The sequence below is a fragment of the Cervus canadensis genome, chromosome 19, assembly GCF_019320065.1.
Source record: "Cervus canadensis isolate Bull #8, Minnesota chromosome 19, ASM1932006v1, whole genome shotgun sequence".
In the NCBI taxonomy this organism is placed as follows: domain Eukaryota; kingdom Metazoa; phylum Chordata; class Mammalia; order Artiodactyla; family Cervidae; genus Cervus; species Cervus canadensis.
This window is the reverse complement of record NC_057404.1, coordinates 192,128-210,343: the sequence shown is the minus strand read 5'-3', so window position 1 is coordinate 210,343 and position 18,216 is coordinate 192,128. Positions and strand designations below refer to the sequence as shown.

General features: G+C 37.1%; 1 protein-coding gene across 9 annotated transcripts in view; it reads right to left on the bottom strand.

Moving 5' to 3' along the window:
- Positions 1–16,060, bottom strand: part of NFXL1 (nuclear transcription factor, X-box binding like 1) — a 52,563-nt gene extending 36,503 nt beyond the window's left edge. For 2 of the 9 annotated variants that reach the window (XM_043438421.1, XM_043438422.1), the window contains exons 1-10: positions 15,347–16,012; positions 12,378–12,554; positions 8,854–8,963; positions 6,908–7,038; positions 5,495–5,673; positions 5,105–5,266; positions 4,902–5,002; positions 4,193–4,307; positions 2,493–2,617; positions 1,761–1,883 (exon numbers count right to left, since the gene is read on the bottom strand). In XM_043438421.1, coding sequence (XP_043294356.1) covers positions 1,761–1,883; positions 2,493–2,617; positions 4,193–4,307; positions 4,902–5,002; positions 5,105–5,266; positions 5,495–5,673; positions 6,908–7,038; positions 8,854–8,963; positions 12,378–12,554; positions 15,347–15,590 — 1,467 coding nt within the window. In that variant the 5' untranslated portion in view covers positions 15,591–16,012. Of the gene's footprint in view, positions 1–1,760; positions 1,884–2,492; positions 2,618–4,192; positions 4,308–4,901; positions 5,003–5,104; positions 5,267–5,494; positions 5,674–6,907; positions 7,039–8,853; positions 8,964–12,377; positions 12,555–15,346 lie in introns of all 9 variants that reach the window. The other 7 variants (XM_043438413.1, XM_043438416.1, XM_043438417.1 and 4 more) reach the window with 7 other exon arrangements.
- Positions 16,061–18,216: the final 2,156 nt, after the last annotated feature.

The following is an 18,216-nucleotide window of genomic DNA, read 5'->3' as shown; positions in this document are numbered from 1 at the left end:
ATAAGGACATTAAAATAGGCATGTGAGGTATAGCCCATCCACCTATGCGGATGACGACAGAAGAAAGCATGAGCATGAAAAGGACAGACATGGAAGATAAGAAAAAGACACAACTCCAAGTCTCAGATGAAAAATTACTGTCTGAGATGAGAAAATACATGATGGGATCAAAAATGGGATTATACAATGCAAAAGAAAACTTAGTGAACCTGAAGATAAAGCAACATAAGCTAACATAAAATGTGAAAAACAACAAGACTAATAACTGGAGCATCAGTGAAGCACTAGAACTACAGGCCCTCAAGCAGTCTGACACATACATCACTGGAGTGTCAGAGGGCAAGGAGCAGGAGAAATATTTGAAGAAATAAAGATCGAGAATGTCTTAAGTATGATGAAAACTATATATAAAGAAATAAAAGAAGCTCAACAAAAACTGAGCAAAAGAAACATGAAGAAGGCAATACAAAGGAAATCACTAATAAATTCCTGAAGACTGATGATAAAGAGAAAAATCTTTTTAAATAGTCAAAGAAAAAAGATACATATAGAAGAACAAATATAACAAAAATAGTTTAAAGTATGGGGGGAAAACTGTCAAATAAAAATCATACAGTAAAAATATTTTTCACAAACAAAAGCCAAAGAGAGTTTACAAAAATTGAAAGACTCCATGACCAGCACTCAAGAGGTGTTAAAGGAAGTTCTTCAGATAAAAGAAAATGAAACCAGATAGAAACCTGAATCTTGATAAAAGGATGAAAAATGCCAAAAGTCATGAGTTTGATGATAAATATAAAAGATTACTTATTTTTTCAAATTCTTTGAAAGATACCTATTTAAAGCAAAAACAACATATTTAAGATTTTTTTTAAAAAATGGTATAGAATGTGTGAGAATTAGATAAAAGAGGTAAAATGGAATCATTGAAAAGCAACACTCAATCAAACAGAAGACACAAAAAAAGGAAAAGAAACAAAGAGCAGATGTGTAAACAGAAAATAAATAGCAAAATGACAGATTTAAATCCAACCATTTTATTAAAGATCATAAGAAATGTAAATGATCTACACCCAAATTAAACAATAAAGATTGAATAAAATTAAAAAAAATCTAAGTGCTCTCTATACATGTTCACTTTAAATATAAAGATATGAATAAGTTAAAAGGATGGAAAAGATATACTGTATTAACACTACGAAAAACAAAGTTGAAATCACTATATTTAATAAATTTAGGAACAAGGTATCTTACCAGAGATAGAGGGATAATTTATAATAATAAAAGAGGCTTGAAAAAACTGCAAATCTACAGACTCAATAAAATACTCCTTATACTGAACCAAGTTTCTACAGATAAGATCTGAACAGCAGAAGTTAAGCCTCGACAAAACCAAACGCCATGGCTAACACTGCTCTGATGTCTTAGTCGGGGAGCAGAAACAGCCAGAGGATCAAGTTAGAAGAGTTATGCACAGGAGAAAAGGACACCATTGTGATTTAAAAGCACTGGTAGAATCCCCACTAATGCAAACAGTAATGTAGAATATTTGTTACTATCTCATAGACACCATTGCTATTTAAAAGCACTGGTAGAATCCCCACTAATGCAAACAGTAATGTAGAATATTTATTAATATTTCATACAGGAAGCAAAGAGTATGCCTAAATATATGAGGAACAAGTCAAGATGGCACTTATCATGGGCCCCAAAAGGAAACACTCAGAAGAATTTTAAAATCAGTTTTCCAAGCTTATTACCTTTCTCCTACACTGATGCTTCTGACAGTCCCGCATCTTAACACACTTAGTTTCACAAAGATAAGTTTTATGGCACGGCATTCGTTTTGTATGCTTCCCACAGCGACAATGCTTTTCCACTTCCTGGAAGAATCAAACGCTATTGACTTTTGTTGATATGATTTTTTTCACATTGCTATCTCTATAATTACTAAAAAATGAAAGAGAAAAGTTTTAAGAGCCTTTTGTATTGAAGAGTTAAGGAAAAAAAGGCTGAATTTTCTAAGACACTTGTTCCAAAAAGACTTCACAGAATTTCTATTGTTAAATTTAGTAAAAACTTGATATTAATAGTAAAACAATTAAAATCTCTTATATCTAATTACACCATAACATCTATACATCTAGTTTCAATAAAACAAAAAAACTGGATTATCTGGTAGTATGTCAAAACCAAAACCACATCTAGGCAGTTTTTTCCATCATCACTAAGCCTAATTCATTGCTGCTTCGAATGTCTACTGAGAACAAACAAGTCCACACTAGTCTAAAAATGACAACATTCAAACTTTTACCAAGGAATACAAAATAAATAGTAACTTCAGATTTAACTGCTGGCATACTCTCCTGTTTCATCATAATAAATGTTAGATCACGACCAACAGATGTTCAAGAGAACAATTATAAAACAATCCCATCTGACATATTATGGCAACTATTAAAAAAGGATAGTTATTACAGGAGATGACTCACTTGTCTACATGTTTCACAAGGGCCTCGGTGACAACGCTGTGAACATCTATGGATTCCACATTCAAGTACTTTGTCACAACTGTCTCCACAAGTTGGTACATCTTCTGTACAAGGCAAGGAAAATTCTAGAAGCAGACAAAAAAAATCAGTATTAATAACAACATATATTATTATAAAGCACTAATAATGTGCCAGGTACTTCTGGTTCCCTAAATGACAGGCCTTTCTGATATGAGTTTTTGCATCTACATAATTTATGGAAAAAGTTCACTTTAATGAAAATAACCCCTAATATTTGTAAAGTTTATGCTTTTTTTAAAAAAAATTTATTTGGCTGCATTGGATCTTAGTTGCGGCACGTGGGATCTTCGTCGTGGCGCACAGGCTCTCTAGTTGTGGCACTCAGGCTTAGCTGCTCTTTGGCATGTGGGATCCTAGTTCCCGAACAGGGATCCAACCCCGGTCCCCCTGCACTGCAAGGAGGATTCTTAACTACTGGACTGCCAGCGAAGATCGCAAAGTTTATGTGTTTTAAGAAGAATACGACACATGACACGTTACCATACTCAGGAAGCACATTTTTATGAGCTAACTACTTCAGAAATACTTTTCTAAAGAAATGAGTAGTCCCTGGAAACCACTAGGAAGAATTCTACAATATACAGAATTAAAAAAAAAAGAAAAAAGGAAAATTGCTCTAAACAAGCTCATAGGATAAAAAAAAAAAGATCTAGATTTTGAAACTATGAAATTGGCCTTTAACATAAATATTCTATAACAAATGTTGGCAATAATCTCACAAATATGTGTGCTGGTATTGGTGTTAAATCAAGAAAGTGATTGTCAACTGAAACTCTTCTATGCCTTTATCTCAAAGCAGTCAAAACTAAATTCACCTGTAATCTAATACAGAATAATGGCAAGAGTTTATAACTATTAGGTTTCCTTCATGTGCTGGCCACTACACTAAATAATTTATGTGCATTTTATCACTTAATTCTCCCAATTATCTTATAAAGAAGGTACTACTATTGCCCCCATTTAATTTGAGAAAAATATAGTTCAAGAAAGTGGAATTTCAACCCAGATATGCCTCGTCTTTTACTTTTTTTTAAATTTTAACAGACATTTGTTCATGCAAGGAAAGAAAGAAATGGGATTAGAGGAAGGAACTAAATCAGGAACACATCTTGGAATACTTACATTCATCACAGTCTTAACTCTTATATGTGTTGGCACGCTATTCAGAATGATGACCCTTATATAATCAAAGATCATATTATTGTCACTCTACTTCAGTTTTTCGTTTGTTTTATCAGCATGCAGCGCGGGATAATGACATTTACTTCCCTGAATGACTTCTCTTCACTGGTCAGGGGTTGAAAGAACAGGGGAGTTGAAAGAGCGTTCAGATGGAAGCTGAAGATACACCTTGAATGTGCTTTGATGGGTTGAAAAGAGGTTGGTCTGAGATTAACAATACACCCGTTTCAGAGCCTCAGGAAGTTTGGGGTCAAATCTGAGTTCTTAACCCACCAGGCTACATTGTCCTGTTACCCAGACGTGCAGAAATCTAATACAGAATTTACAGTATTATTGAAGCAACATTGTAAGCTTCCAGAGAAAACTAATTGGGAAAATATAATAATTAGCTTAACAAGTAATCATAATCTGATTAAAGATTTTTTGGAAAGCCTTACTTGACTTCTGACACGGACAGAACCTTTTCCCAGATCGAGGACAATCTCCACAAGCACCTACATGGCAAACTTGCTCACATGTATGATTACCACATGGTAGTGTCTTCCCACATACCTAAAACAACATGCAATAAATGCTGAAGACTTAAAAGTTAACAAGACTTTGTATATGATGTAATAATTTCTCAATCACAAATAAGCAACTTCTTTATATTCCTCATATTATTATGCTTTCTCTCTTACATAGGTATCATAAATGTGCATAAACACACACACACACGTTTCTTATGTGCCAGAGTATATTTTTAAAATATAATAAAGGCAAAAAGGACATACAGTTTCATGTGATCATCCACCAAAGATTTCCAATGGTACTAAAGCCATGCAAATTCTAAGACAAGCTACAAAATCACTCCTACTTCCTCAAGTGGATTAACTCGAGAAGAGGGAAAAGAGAGGGAGAGAGAGCTAGCAAGAAAGAGTACATATGTACTAAATCTGAAATTCAACAAGTCGCTGTTAATTTGAAAAAAAAATTTCTCCTGGTAATTAAAATGATATTAAATTGAAAAGTTTTCTAAAACATGAATAAAATTCATCTGATTTGCTGTTCTTCCTCTTTTTATCCAACTAAACCTAAGTAGCATTTCTAATTGTACATGCTTTGGTAGACTTTACCACCCACACCTCAAAACACATATACACTTACTAGATCACAGTGCCACAGTGGACTTGCACAGCTTCTTTCAGCTACTCGTTTGCCACAGACACACTTTTGTCTACTAACTCTTGGACAGGGTGGGCAACTTCCTAAAATCAAAACGATAAATAAGCATGGAACATCATAAAAGCAATGGAGGCTGCTTTGACTTCTGCTTAAAGCTGGAACACCTAACACTTATGACCTTTTACCTGCGTGACAGGGATTTTCACATTTATGTTGTCCACAAAGCAATTTCCGCCCACATGGCAGCTGACAGGACCATTCCTTAGCACTGCACCGGCGAGGGACAGGTTTTGCTTTCTTACAATAACAAGTAGTTGTGACCATCTTGGGACAAGGGGGGCAAGGACCTAGAATCCAATGAAAGGAAAAAAACATCAGAAGTCAAAAATTAAAATTTTCAGTTCCTACACCTATCAATAATTCCTAACACTTACCTGATACTTTAAAAGGCAATCCCTTCAAATATTTTCTTATGTACACTTAAGTTCTGAGCTAACTTTCACAATGATTTTTTTGCTTCAATGTAAGAAGAAATAACTACCCACAAACAACAAGAAATATAATATGTAACTCACCCGGATGGCAGAGGAGTAAACATTTGTGGCCACAAGAAGGTTTAAAATCTCTCTCACATACTTGGCCACATGAATGAGGCACAAGCCACGGATCTAAAGGTGGATCTTCCACTTTTCCACAATAGCAATAGTACCTACTAGGTGTGTCAGATCGTTTGTATTCAAACCTACATTTGGGACTACAAAGAATGAAATTCCTGAAGTTAATTTCATTTATAAAAGTGACATGAGACAGGGATATAAATATACTTAACAATGGAGTATAAACAATCAGTTAATGTACCTCTGCTCCGTCTCTATATTAATAAGAAACAAGATTTTACTGAAATCAACTTCAACCATCTAGAACAGCTCTGTCCAATAATTTCCTGAGACGATGGAAGTGTTCTATACCTGTCATGTCCAACACAATAGCCGTTAGCCACATATGGCTAGTGAGCACTTGAAATGTGGCTAATACATACAACTGAGAAAGAAACAATTTTTTATTTCATAATTTTTAAGAGTATAAACAACCGCATGTGGCCAGTTGCTACTGTATTAAACACCACATATCTAAAATACAGCTACACAAGAAAGCAACATTAGCTTTCTACTAACCACCTGAACTTTATTCTTGAGATATTCATTCCAATATTATAAGGCTCACTATTTTAAAAGTTTGGTTGGGTGGTCTACAAATAAGCAAAATATATTAGCAATAGCAAGCAGAAGAGAGAAATCAGGTTGCAGGTAGGTAATATAGCAGCAAGAAACATGACTTAAAATCTAGAAGGGGAAAAATATTTGAAAATAAAAAATATTCATATTCAACATCTAATACAAAAATATATATATTTCAAATACGCCTAAGTCAAAGAAAAGTTCAAATACTGTTTCACGTTCTCTGCTAAAACAGATTTTTATCCAGCAAGACTAAAATAAAGCAGTTTTGGTCCTAGAAGCCAAACTAAAATAATAAATGTAGAAAATTTAATAAGACTGGATAACCTGAAGCTTTGATAGATTTTGAGGATAAAACTAGGAAGCCAATGATCAAAATGTTAGATGACCGTTATGTACAATGTGATACTAAAATACACAAACAGGAGCTCTTGTGAGAGAATCTGCAGAATTTCAATGGATTCTAGTAGAAAAGAAATTAAAAGTTCTTTAAAAAGATAACTAAGGAGTTGCTTTGTGGGGTGGGGGGGGTGGGCGGGTAGAATCTGAATGATTTATTAGTTACCAAAAGGAACTAGTAGTTAGACAAGTTGGGGCAATGGGGGGAGCCATTAGTAGGTTTCCTATCTTCACAAACCAAATGGCTTAAAGGCCAAGCATGGGTAATGAAATTGCCAATAAAGCACCTTAGAAGCTACAAATTTCATTTATTTTACTACTAAACACTCCAACTAAATTAGAGAAAGTTACCAAGGCCAGGGATAATCCCTCTTTCCAAAATCATCATCCGTCAGAGAAGATACCAGAAACTGGCTGTCTTTAGCCCACTTCTGGATACAGGGCATGTGAAATATACAGAAACATCCTGAACAACTCCAAACCTAAGACAAAGGTATCAGAGATTAACAAACACAAAATGATTTTTCTTTGATAATTCCACAATACTTTAAAATAAGTACCATTTTCAAGAGCTAATTACAGAAAAAAAAAAAAAAACCTTCCTCTAGCATAATAGAAGAAATGTTCTTTAAAAAAATTAATTTACATGTAGAACACTTTAAAGAAAAATATTAACCATCCAGATTCATTCAGCTAGAAACTACTGCTAACATTCTGAAAAATCGCTAATATTTTTGTATATATTTCATACTTTTTAAAAAATGAGGTGATACTGCACTTACTGATAAGTAACTATAGCCTTTTCTTTAAACATAGTATAAGCATTTACCCTTAACAAATATGTTCATACAACATGATATTTATAGCTGTATAGCAGGTATCACATTGATTTATATACCATAAATTAACAAATTTCGGGTTGTTGTACATTTAGGTTTTTCTAATTGTAAATAACACCACAAAAGGAATCCTTAAACACAAGTATGTACATATAATCTCTGTTGCCCCATTGTGATAAAAAATCTATTAGTCTTGCAATTAACGCTAAATTCTAAAACTTGGGTGAGCAAAAAACTTGAAAATATATATATAAATATCATAAGCCAGCAGAAGCACTGAAAAAAACCCAACTTCTTAGTTTGAGTTCCCCAAAAAAAGCAGTGCCTAAGAAAAGAACTGGCATATAGAAGTAAAAGGTCAAGAGAGGGAAAAGGAAATGCAAATAAACTGCATATTACTCAGCTGATTACCACTAAGGGCCAAAGTTCAGTCCTGTTAGGAATGCTCTGAAGAACCACATAAAACATGCCTAGGACAACTCCAGCCCCAACCACTAGCAAAGAGGAAGTTGGGGCACTCATCCCCCAACTCCCTATGGTGGAATGTTGCCCCAGTGGGCATTAGCTCTGCCCTACTTCTGTACTACACCCATTTCCTGCTGAGTTAGTTCCCAAAGAGAAAGCAGTGAGGTTGGAAAAAAACATCCACAGACAGCAAGTGTTTAATGCAGAGACTATTCCTCCACTGCAGCTGAATTCAGAGTAAGCCAACCAGAAGCACCAGAGGCACTATGCTATCCTATCTGATATAGCTTAAATTTCTGGTTCATTCTACATGACCCATCCATTTCACATCTGACCTGACTGCCCCTTCTCTAGGCAATGGTGCTACAATAGTGGAGGATTAACTTGAGGTCTAAATGGTGAGTCTATCACATTCAGTCATCACTTCCCCTTTATTGATTTATTAATGTTCTTTAAATTTACATATATATACCTTCACCATTAGGCCACAGAATCTCTAAGTATGTAAGTTATTTCTGAATCCATCTCTCCCCATTAACCCTAGCCACTTTCCAGAAGCACCTTCAACACAAGAGAAGCTCACTAATAAACCATAAATGTCACTAGGTTTTACTTCCTTGAAGGCAGGGAACATAATTATATTTTTTAAAACCTAGTGAAAGTAATGAAATATAGTTTATTTAACATTTCAGTACTTGTGTGAATCTCTACAACGTACTGATGCTAAAAATGCTTTCTCAACATGACATATGCATTGAAACTGAAAATATTTGCTTCAGTTTTATTAATAGTGCTGAAAATATTCATTGCTCATTTAGAGGTATTTTTCTTTTAATCACAGATTCCCCAAAACTGAATATCAATTTATAAATAGAATTCTCAAATGAAACATTTTTGAACAAAAATAAGCACAAATAAATGATTGCAAATTATACATGCAAAATAAGATATTTGAGGGAGATAACATTATTTTAGATAAGGACAAAAACTTACTGCTTGGTTTCTCTTCACCGAACCAATACAAATTAAGCATGTCATAGCCCCAGCTTGAAAAGCTTCATTGACGTACTGTTTCGTTCTCTCTAATTCTCGTACATCTCCATCTTGAAATTTAAAAATTGAAAACTTAAGGTTAAGCAACATCTGAAAATAATACAAAGTCACCAACAGCACCACATTACGTGAGAACTCTCTAGTATTATCAATTGTTCAAACTACAGCTAAAAAAAGGAGAAGCTAAAGAAAAAAAGCAACCAGTGAACTGAAAAGAGGCCACAAAGTCCAAGCATTCTATTTTGACCTTCTCTTAGAGTTTACCTGCTGTTACAGTCCTTAACAAATCGGGTGGGGGCAGAGCCTCAGGCAAAGGCAGCAAGATGTCAAGTTAATATGAGAAAGCATACCAAAAAGCGAGGTGAAAGGAACCGAAAAGTAGAAGCTCAGCAGAGCCATTGAGCCTAAATATAAGCATATGTCCATCAATGTGTAAGTGCGTAAGAGTCTGTGTGTATGAGTCTGTCTGACAAAGCATGTTCTTAGTAAAAATCTGTCAAATGAAAAGATCAATACAGTACAATAACCTTGTTTCATTAAATTATGCTATTTCTGCTTAAAAAGGAAGCATGACTTAGAAAAAAAATTACTATACCGAATTTTCTTTAAGCAATCATTATGCATTTACTTGGTAGACACTGCACTATTCGTATTTCAGTAAGATTAAATAAGATGTTTTTAATTTCATTTTACAGATGAGAAAACTGAAGCACATAACATTTAAGTGACTTCGGTATGGCTCCAAAGTGAGCCCTCTTGACCACTATGCTATGCTGCAGCAAGGGTTTAATACAGGAAGGTCCAAGAAATAACAGCACAATGAAAGGCAGAGAAACAACCCCAAAGCTCACATGACACCAAAAGGACAATAATCTGAGTCACTTTAGTGTAAGAAAAATAAACCTACAGGCCTTCAGTATAATAAAGATTATTCAATAGAGGTTAACCAAGTCTCCAAGAAAAGTACACTACTAGCATAAACTATCATAAGTACAGAACATGGCAATAAAATTGTACAAGCCAAAATTTATGTCATCAAAAAGAAAAATAAAAAGGACACTTGGATAATTCTTTACTTTCTAAGACCATCTAAGTAAACATAAAAGTCACAAAATCTTGTTCTACCATACTATAAACACGAGTATAATTTAGGTTATTAAAGAAAATATACATAAAATCACTCCCAAAACTATAAAACACTATAAAGTTACTAAAGACAATTGTTTTGAATAAACATCAAAGCTTGAAGAGAATCCTTAAAGGCAGATTTAATAACCATATTCTATGTACTTATTTTACTCTTTGACATAGCTGGCTCTAACAAGTGTAGAGCATTTTAAAATTTCATCTAATTTAACAGCTACCATGTAACATAGAAGATGAAAACAAGATAAATAGACTTTAATAAAATAAAGTCTAATCTTATATTTATAAAATTTATGTAAGACTTCTTTGAAAATTGTGTGAAACGTGGCTGCAGCAATAAAGTATACTGCCCATGGTAAATAGGATGGCATTTGAAGTCATGCATTTTAACAAGATCACTCTGGCAACTGAAGAAAAATGACTGTGAGGAGGCCAAGACTGGAAACATGAAGTGCCAGAGGAGGTACGTTACAGCTGATGAAGCAAAAAATGACCTTTAGTAAGTCAATGTGTCCATCTCAGCTTTCTCATCTTTAAAATAGTAGTAATAATAATATCTACCCCACAGAGCTATTATGTGGATTTAAATAACTATTATTTAATAGCTATTTAATAGCTATTAAACCTATCAAACAGCTGTAGGGGCCTGAATTAAGGTGACGACAGTATGGGGAAAGGTGGGGTGAATTTAAGAAATTTAGGAAGTAAAACTGAGCAGGACTTGGTGACAATGGGATTGTGTTGCTTTGAAAAGTCAATGTTCATGCCAAGATTCAGAAGGAAAGACTGCTGTGTCTGAAGAGCTGTCTGATATGGGCAGAGGGGAGGAGTGGGAGCAAATAAAATATACTCATGTCATGTATATGCCAAACCTGCTCCCAGATTTCTGCCTTAGGTGGGTGACTGGGAAAACTGTGGCACTACTAACTAATATAAAGAAAATAAGACAATACATAAGTTATCTTTCAACACATGTTTATGTTTCCACAGGCCAGCAAGACAGCAATACCCAACACGAAGCTGACCATTAAAGTCTGAAACTTGACATGGAAGTATAAAGGCTGTGCTCAGGCAGAAAAAATGGAACTTCTTCGGTTAAGTTCTGGTGTTCAATTCACTAACGTGAGATGGGAACCATCTCATGACTCTGGCATTTACTGTACTAGTCAAGTTTCCTTTCTTTGGTAGAGGCAAAGTACAGAACACAACGGAATGGGTATCAAAATATTTATGGACTTGACACAATACAGCATAAGAAAAATTGCCTTAACACTTTGAGATGAAAGCCAGGTTAAAAATGAAAAAAACTCATAAATGATAAAAGTTTTCCAAACACTAGACAGAAATACTCAGTTCTATCACTGGATTTCCTATTTAAAAATAACACCTGTACCTAGAATGGTTTAAGTGAGGTCTTCTTGAAGGAAACCTGAAGTTACTTTCTATGAAGTCCTTTAAAAGCAAGAAACCTCAAGGTTCCTCTTTACCAACTTTTACCTGACTGAGCCAGACTTCTTAGTCAAGCTTCCTAATCTTAATTCCTTGCCAGATATGGTAAATTCCTTGGAAACTATTTTGATGATGTGTACCCAGGTTAATGACGTTATCAATATACTCAGCAGCTAATGTGGATAATACAAACAAGAATGCTTCCAGCAATGACTGTTAAGCATAAAATGTGGAACGTGTGAAAGCAGTTCACTGAAAATAATCTGTTTCTACACTTAGTACCAAATCTTCACAGCAACATCACTTTGCCCCTTGCTCATAAACAAATGTGGCTAAGTAACCCAAATATATACAACAAACAATGTGACTGTACACACCAAACCTGAGGAGACTAAGATTGTTTTTAAAGCATAAAGATCAGAAGTTGTAAGATATAAAATAAACGAATAAAGTCAAGAAATGAAACTGACTCCAAGATACATTTAACATAATGAAAAAGAGAAAAATCAAGAATCAATTTAAAGGAGTATTCAAAGTCTTCAAGTGCAATCAAACCATCATCAGGAACAACTGAACCCAATTCCTCTCTCAGGGAAGATCCCCCACCGCCACCACCCAGGCATACTAATGAGACGCCAATTAAACACCAAAGAGAACTTCTAAGGCTGTAAAAGACATTGCCATCCTATTAGTGTGATAAAACACATAATTCAAATAGTAAAAGATGTAAAAATTCAACTCCACAGCACAAGAATGTTCATTCTTAACAAACAGAAAGTATCCCACAAAAAGTAAAGGTGTTAGAAAAAGTCAGGAATGTATTTTTCATTTGATGTAAAAATATCAAAATTTAAAAGATCATACAGTACCTGTCTGAGTAGTATAAGTTATAAATGTATTAGCAACTATTTTTCCTCTTTTTCCTTCAAAATCTTCATCCCCTTCTTCTTCAGATGAAGAGCTAAAGTGTTCTTCAACAATTTTTTTGGCTGCAGCCTGATTAGCCTTCTTGATTTCCTCAAATTTCTTTTGAGACATTAGCTCTGCTTAACAGAAAAAAAAAAAAGTTTTTCATTTCTGCAAAACAATCTCGCAAAAAGCAAGACATGATATACCAACACATTATTAAAATACAGATTTAAAAGTCACCTTTGAGGCATTCTATTTTACTGTCATCTATGAAAAAAAGTATTTTCAAATTTCTTGTCATATAGGTAAAGAGAATACCACAATATAAACTTTCACTTTTGTTAAATATTCTGCTAAATGCAACAAACTGCTCTAGAGTGACTAACAAATCAATGTTTTAAATTATAAAGGCATGTTAAAGTATCAAAAAACTGGTGATCAACCTCAAGACAAGGACATTAACAAAATTAGAGTGAGATGTTTAAAAACAAATGGTAGGAAGGTCCAAGAGGGAAGGGACATACATAGCTGATTCACCTTGTTGTACAGAAGAAACTGACACAACGATGCAAAGCAATTAAACTCCAATAATAAAAAAAGTTTAAATGAATGGCACATAGTGATTCTTAAGAGGTGGGAAACATACCCACTGGGAGCACATCAGAATCAGCCTAGCCAGGTGCTTTTTCAAATCTTCTTCTTCCATACTACAAACCCAACATGGCCTGGCCCACCAAAGACTTAGCACAAGCAATATTCATTGTACACCCACTATGTTTGCAATCTGCTGCTTAGAAAGCGCAAGAACTTTTTTGTCTTTATTAGCATGGGGTCACAAAACACATTTACTGAACATTAATCCCACACAAGAAGTGACTGACCATGGCTCAGACAGTAAAGAAGCCACCTGCAATGTGGGAGACCTGGGTTCGATCCCTGGGCTGCAAGAAGATCCCCTGGAAGAGGGCATGGTAACCCATTCCAGTATTCTTGCCTGGAGACTCCCCATGGCCCAAGGAGCCTAGTGAGCTACAGTCCATGGGGTCGCAAAGAGTCAGACACGACTGAGTGCACAGGAATCCCACACAAAATACTGCTAACATGGAAAATGTGCTTCTCACAACTTCCTTCCAAAAAGAAATGTTAAATAAGTTTTGAATTAGTTCTGTTATTCTGTTTAGCACTGTCTGTACTTCTGACTTTGTTACTTGCTTAAATAATGCAAAAAAGAATTAGACTACTACATAGCACATTCCCAATGAGACTTCAAACTCCTCAAGAGCAAGGGCTATCAGAATTCTCTTCAAGCATTATTAATAAACTCGTCTGGACAGCAACCACAGTCCAAGAAAGGAGCCACAAACATAGTGAATTGATCTTAATTCATCAGTGCCTTAATTCATCAGTGCACTAAGAAATGCACTTTACACTTGAAACTGATGAGTCACTACTCATACAAACTTTCCTATTTTAGGTGGCGTATTTGTATTTAATGGTGTTTTATCTTTACTTTCCTCATGAAATGCTTTCCTTTTCTTATTGCAGCTGGCTTGTCTGGGAACTACTGGGAGTTTCAAGTAAAACTGGAGGAAAATGTACAGAGCTTACATAGGAATCTTTGAGTGCTAGTAGAAAACTAATTGATATAAGATATATGACTCAAAATTTTTTTAAAGGTTGAAGCAGACAGAATAAAAACATTCATAACCTGATCAACAGACCCAGATCAGATCATCTAAAAGACAGCTGACAAAGCAAACTTCCCATATATTATTTCTTACAGCCAAATCTCAATTATCCAGTTGAAGGATGCTTTTCTCTATCCACAAAATCCAAGGAAATTTACCAAAACTGTTCACACGTCTCCCTCTTGCATACCTCACTACCGCCAATATTATACTCAGTAACTCACCACTATCATAAATTCAGAATATCACCTAACTTTAAAATTAGCTGAGGGGATGAAACATTCAGAAGCTCAATTTGCTCCTCCACTCAAAAAAATATATATTTTGAAAAAGACAACAATAAAATGATTTCTGGGATTATTCCTTTACACCCCTGCACTCTTTCACTGTGGACAATTGAAAGCTGCTCGTGTGCACTTAGACTCCACCAAAACACTTCTTTGTTGTTCAGTCACTAAGCTCTTTGCGACCCCATGAACTGCCAGGCTTCCCTGTCCTTCACTATCTCTCAGAGTTAGCTCCAACTCCTGCCCATTGCCTTGGGTGAAGGATATTGACAAGCTGGAGAAGGCCACACCAGATACATCCAGGAAAGGACATGAAATTTGTGACTAGGAATTTGTGACCACAGTAGAAAACCACCACAAACTCAAGTGCGTATAGGACATAGATAATTAACGTCACTAAACTAAGCAATCAAACAAAGATGGAAAATGACAACCAGCCCCAGAAGTAGGAAACAAAATGCGAAGCAGAAAGCCTAAATCCAATCTAAAAGGGATTTCTGTAACTCGGCCCAGCCGACTGTTGCCACACATAAAAGTACCAAAGCCACGGTGTTTTAGAAGAAAAGTTGCTAACAGGATTTTTATGAAATTTTAAAAAGAAAAACCAAAAAACTGCCGGCAATCAATTCAGATTTAACGCATTGTGTTAACCAAACTATACGCTAAATCAGACCGCTGGGCTACGATTTGCAACCTTGGGGATTCAACAGACAAGAGTGAAGGGAAGACTACTGGACGGAGAAATAACAAAGATTAGTATCAATTAAACTGATGATGAATAAGGTGTGATGGGAATCGGCCTAGAATGAGCAGCTGCCTGAAAGCCTTGAGAAGTGAGGCCAATTACAAACTCCCGAAGGAGAAGGAAAGAAGTGAACGCGGAGGCAGCTCGGACTAGGCAGCGTCTTAGGCGGTGGGCATTCAGGTGAGCCCGAGAACAGAAGCCATTCTCACCACCGGCCACGGAAGTCTGCGGCGCTTCAGACCCCGCGGGGCTGCACCGCGCTGAGGTACCTGCAGCCGCAGGGGTGGCCGCTCCTCCGAGGCTGAGGCCGGGACCAGCAGCGCCCACCGACCCCTTCTCTCGCCCTCCTCCGGCGCCGCGGAGATGGACTCCATTTCCTGAGGAGGGGGCCGCAGTGGCTCGTCCTCGGGCTCGGCCTCGACCACCGGCCACCTGGCGCCAGGAAGCTTCCATCCCTGCAGAAGGAAAAAAAAAAAAAAAAGAGTGGAAAGAGCTGTGGTGCCGAGGAGTCTGGGGAAAAGGACAGTAAGGGAAACCGAGGTGAGCCTGGAATGAAAAGTCTCCGCCGGGCAGGGGCCGGATTTGAAAAGGTCGCGGCCCTGTCTCTCCCAGAGTGCGAGTCCCCGCTACGCCCAGGCTTTGGAGATGGCTAGGAAAGGGAGAGAGCTTGGCAGAGACATGGACTGCAGAGCGCGGCGCATACAGCCACGGAGAAAAAAAGTCGAGGTAAAAGGAAAGCGCCTCCTGGCCTCGGAGTAGCGCGGTGATGAGAGAACTACCGACCGACCCGGCGTATCCCTCCGGGAAACAACTGCAGTAGCAAACCCCAAGGAAAGCTACGTCTCCTTACCGACGGCGCCCGCCTCCAGCGACTACAATACCCAGAAGTCCAGGCCCACAGATCGCAGAACGCGTGGCATCACATGCCACTTCCTCATCCGGACCTTTTCTGTGTTGGCAAGTCCTCGGAACGCATGCGCCAACTGAACCGGGCCTTCGGAAACTACAGTTCCCGAAATGCCCTGGGGTTCGGGCTACCCTTGTGGCTCAGCTGGTAAAGAATCCGCCCGCAATGTGGGAGGACCTGGATTCGATCCCTGGGTTGGGAAGAGCCTCTGGAGAAGGGAAAGGCAACCCACTCCAGTATTCTGGCCTAGAGAATTCCGTGGACTGCATAGTCCATGGGGTCGCAAAAAGTCGGACACGACTGAGCGCCTTTTACTTTCACTTCGGGCGGGCGGGGCGCAGAGAGAGCGAACTACCTGGGGAAGTGGGCTGGCTGGCCCTGAGGTGTTCGGGACACCGAAGGTTGCTGCTTTTTCCTCCCAACTTCCCTGGACCTAGCTGGAGTCTGTACCAGTGGTCGTAATTGACTGCCCACTGTCTTTGGTGCCAGGGAACTTTTCTCGCAGATGGGAAGAGGCATTGAGGAGAAAAATGCTTTGAGGTCGGGGAAGAGGCAGGGAAAGCCGAGGGAGTGTTGCGGTAAAGTGGCTGGAGTGGAGAAAACGCTCTTCTGAATTACTAAAGGGATGTAGAAGATGAATCTAACGGCATTAGTATCAAAGTCCTTTATACTTTATAATATACTGTTTCTGAAGTATATTTTTCCTTTCACAACAAAAGGAAAAGTAGTTGAGAGCCAGGGCTGGTCCTGATTCTTCTGACTTCGCTGTTTTCAATAATAGAAGAGTGGGAGAAATTTTAAAAATTCAGGAGTCTGTCTGGGATTGAGAAATATATTAATTGCTGTTTGGGACTACACGGCCCTTTACAACTCTTCAGTTTAATTGATAAATACATAAATATTAACATAGCATTTATTAAGTTGCCGGCACTATGCAGTGTTTTACATATATACGTATTTTAACAATGTGATACTCAATAATCCTATTGTTAGCCCCATTTTACAACTGAGAACACTGAGGGATAGAGAGGTTAAGTTCCTTGCCCTTGACATAGCCTGGTGGTGTTTTCTATTCCATTTTGTAAATTAGGAAATAAAGACACAGAAAACTTTCTTATTAAATATCCTAGCAGAGCCAGGACTGCAGCTGAGCTGTGTGACTCCTGCACTATACACTTAAAAACACCATACTACTTAATTACTGTGAAAAAGTAATGATTACATAGAAATTCCAGTTATGTTTAGAGGCCCTAATCAGGCAAAAGACTCACATGTTCAGTTTTTCCCTTGCCATATTTTACAATGATAATTGATAATCATAATAACTACTGTGGAGTCAAAAAGAATGTTATATGCTATGTGAATGAGCAAGCATTTATTATAGTATTCTCGAAAAGCTTAGTGGAGAGCTGATGGATATTATAATGTGGCTGCTGCCGCTGGTGCTAAGTCGCTTCAGTCGTGTCCGACTCTGTGCGACCCCATAGACAGCAGCCCACGAGGCTCCCCGGTCTCTGGGATTCTCCAGGCAAGAACACTGGAGTGGGTTACCATTTCCTTCTCCAATGCATGAAAGTGAAAAGTGAAAGTCAAGTCGCTCAGTCGTGTACGACTCTTAGCGACCCCATGGACTGCAGCCTACCAGGCTCCTCCATCCATGAGATTTTCCAGGCTAGAGTACTGGAGTGGGTTGCCATTGCCTTCTTCAATTATAACGTGGAAGTATATGTAAACTGAGAGCATATTTCAAAAGCTACCATTTCTGCTATTTTCACTTTGAAATTTCAGATAACATTTGAAGGAAACAAGTTCTTTCTATTTATCAAAGAGGAACATGAGAAATACATGAAGATGATAAATATTATATAGTTAAGATTATAAAAATTGATAAATATAATTGTATAGTTCTAATTAATCTTAATTATTAAAAATACTACCCTCAAGAATAGCTAAAAACAAAAGATTGGCCAACTAATGGCAACAATATGGAGCAATTGGAACTCTCATATGTTTTGGTAGGAGTGGAAATTGGTTCAAACACTTTAGAAAAATGTTTGGCAGTATCTATTAAAGCTAAACATGGCTCACTACCAAAGCATGTTCCAAGGACCAAGTAATTCCACTTCTGAATATATACCTGAAAGACCTGAGTGCACAGCTTCACAAAAACTC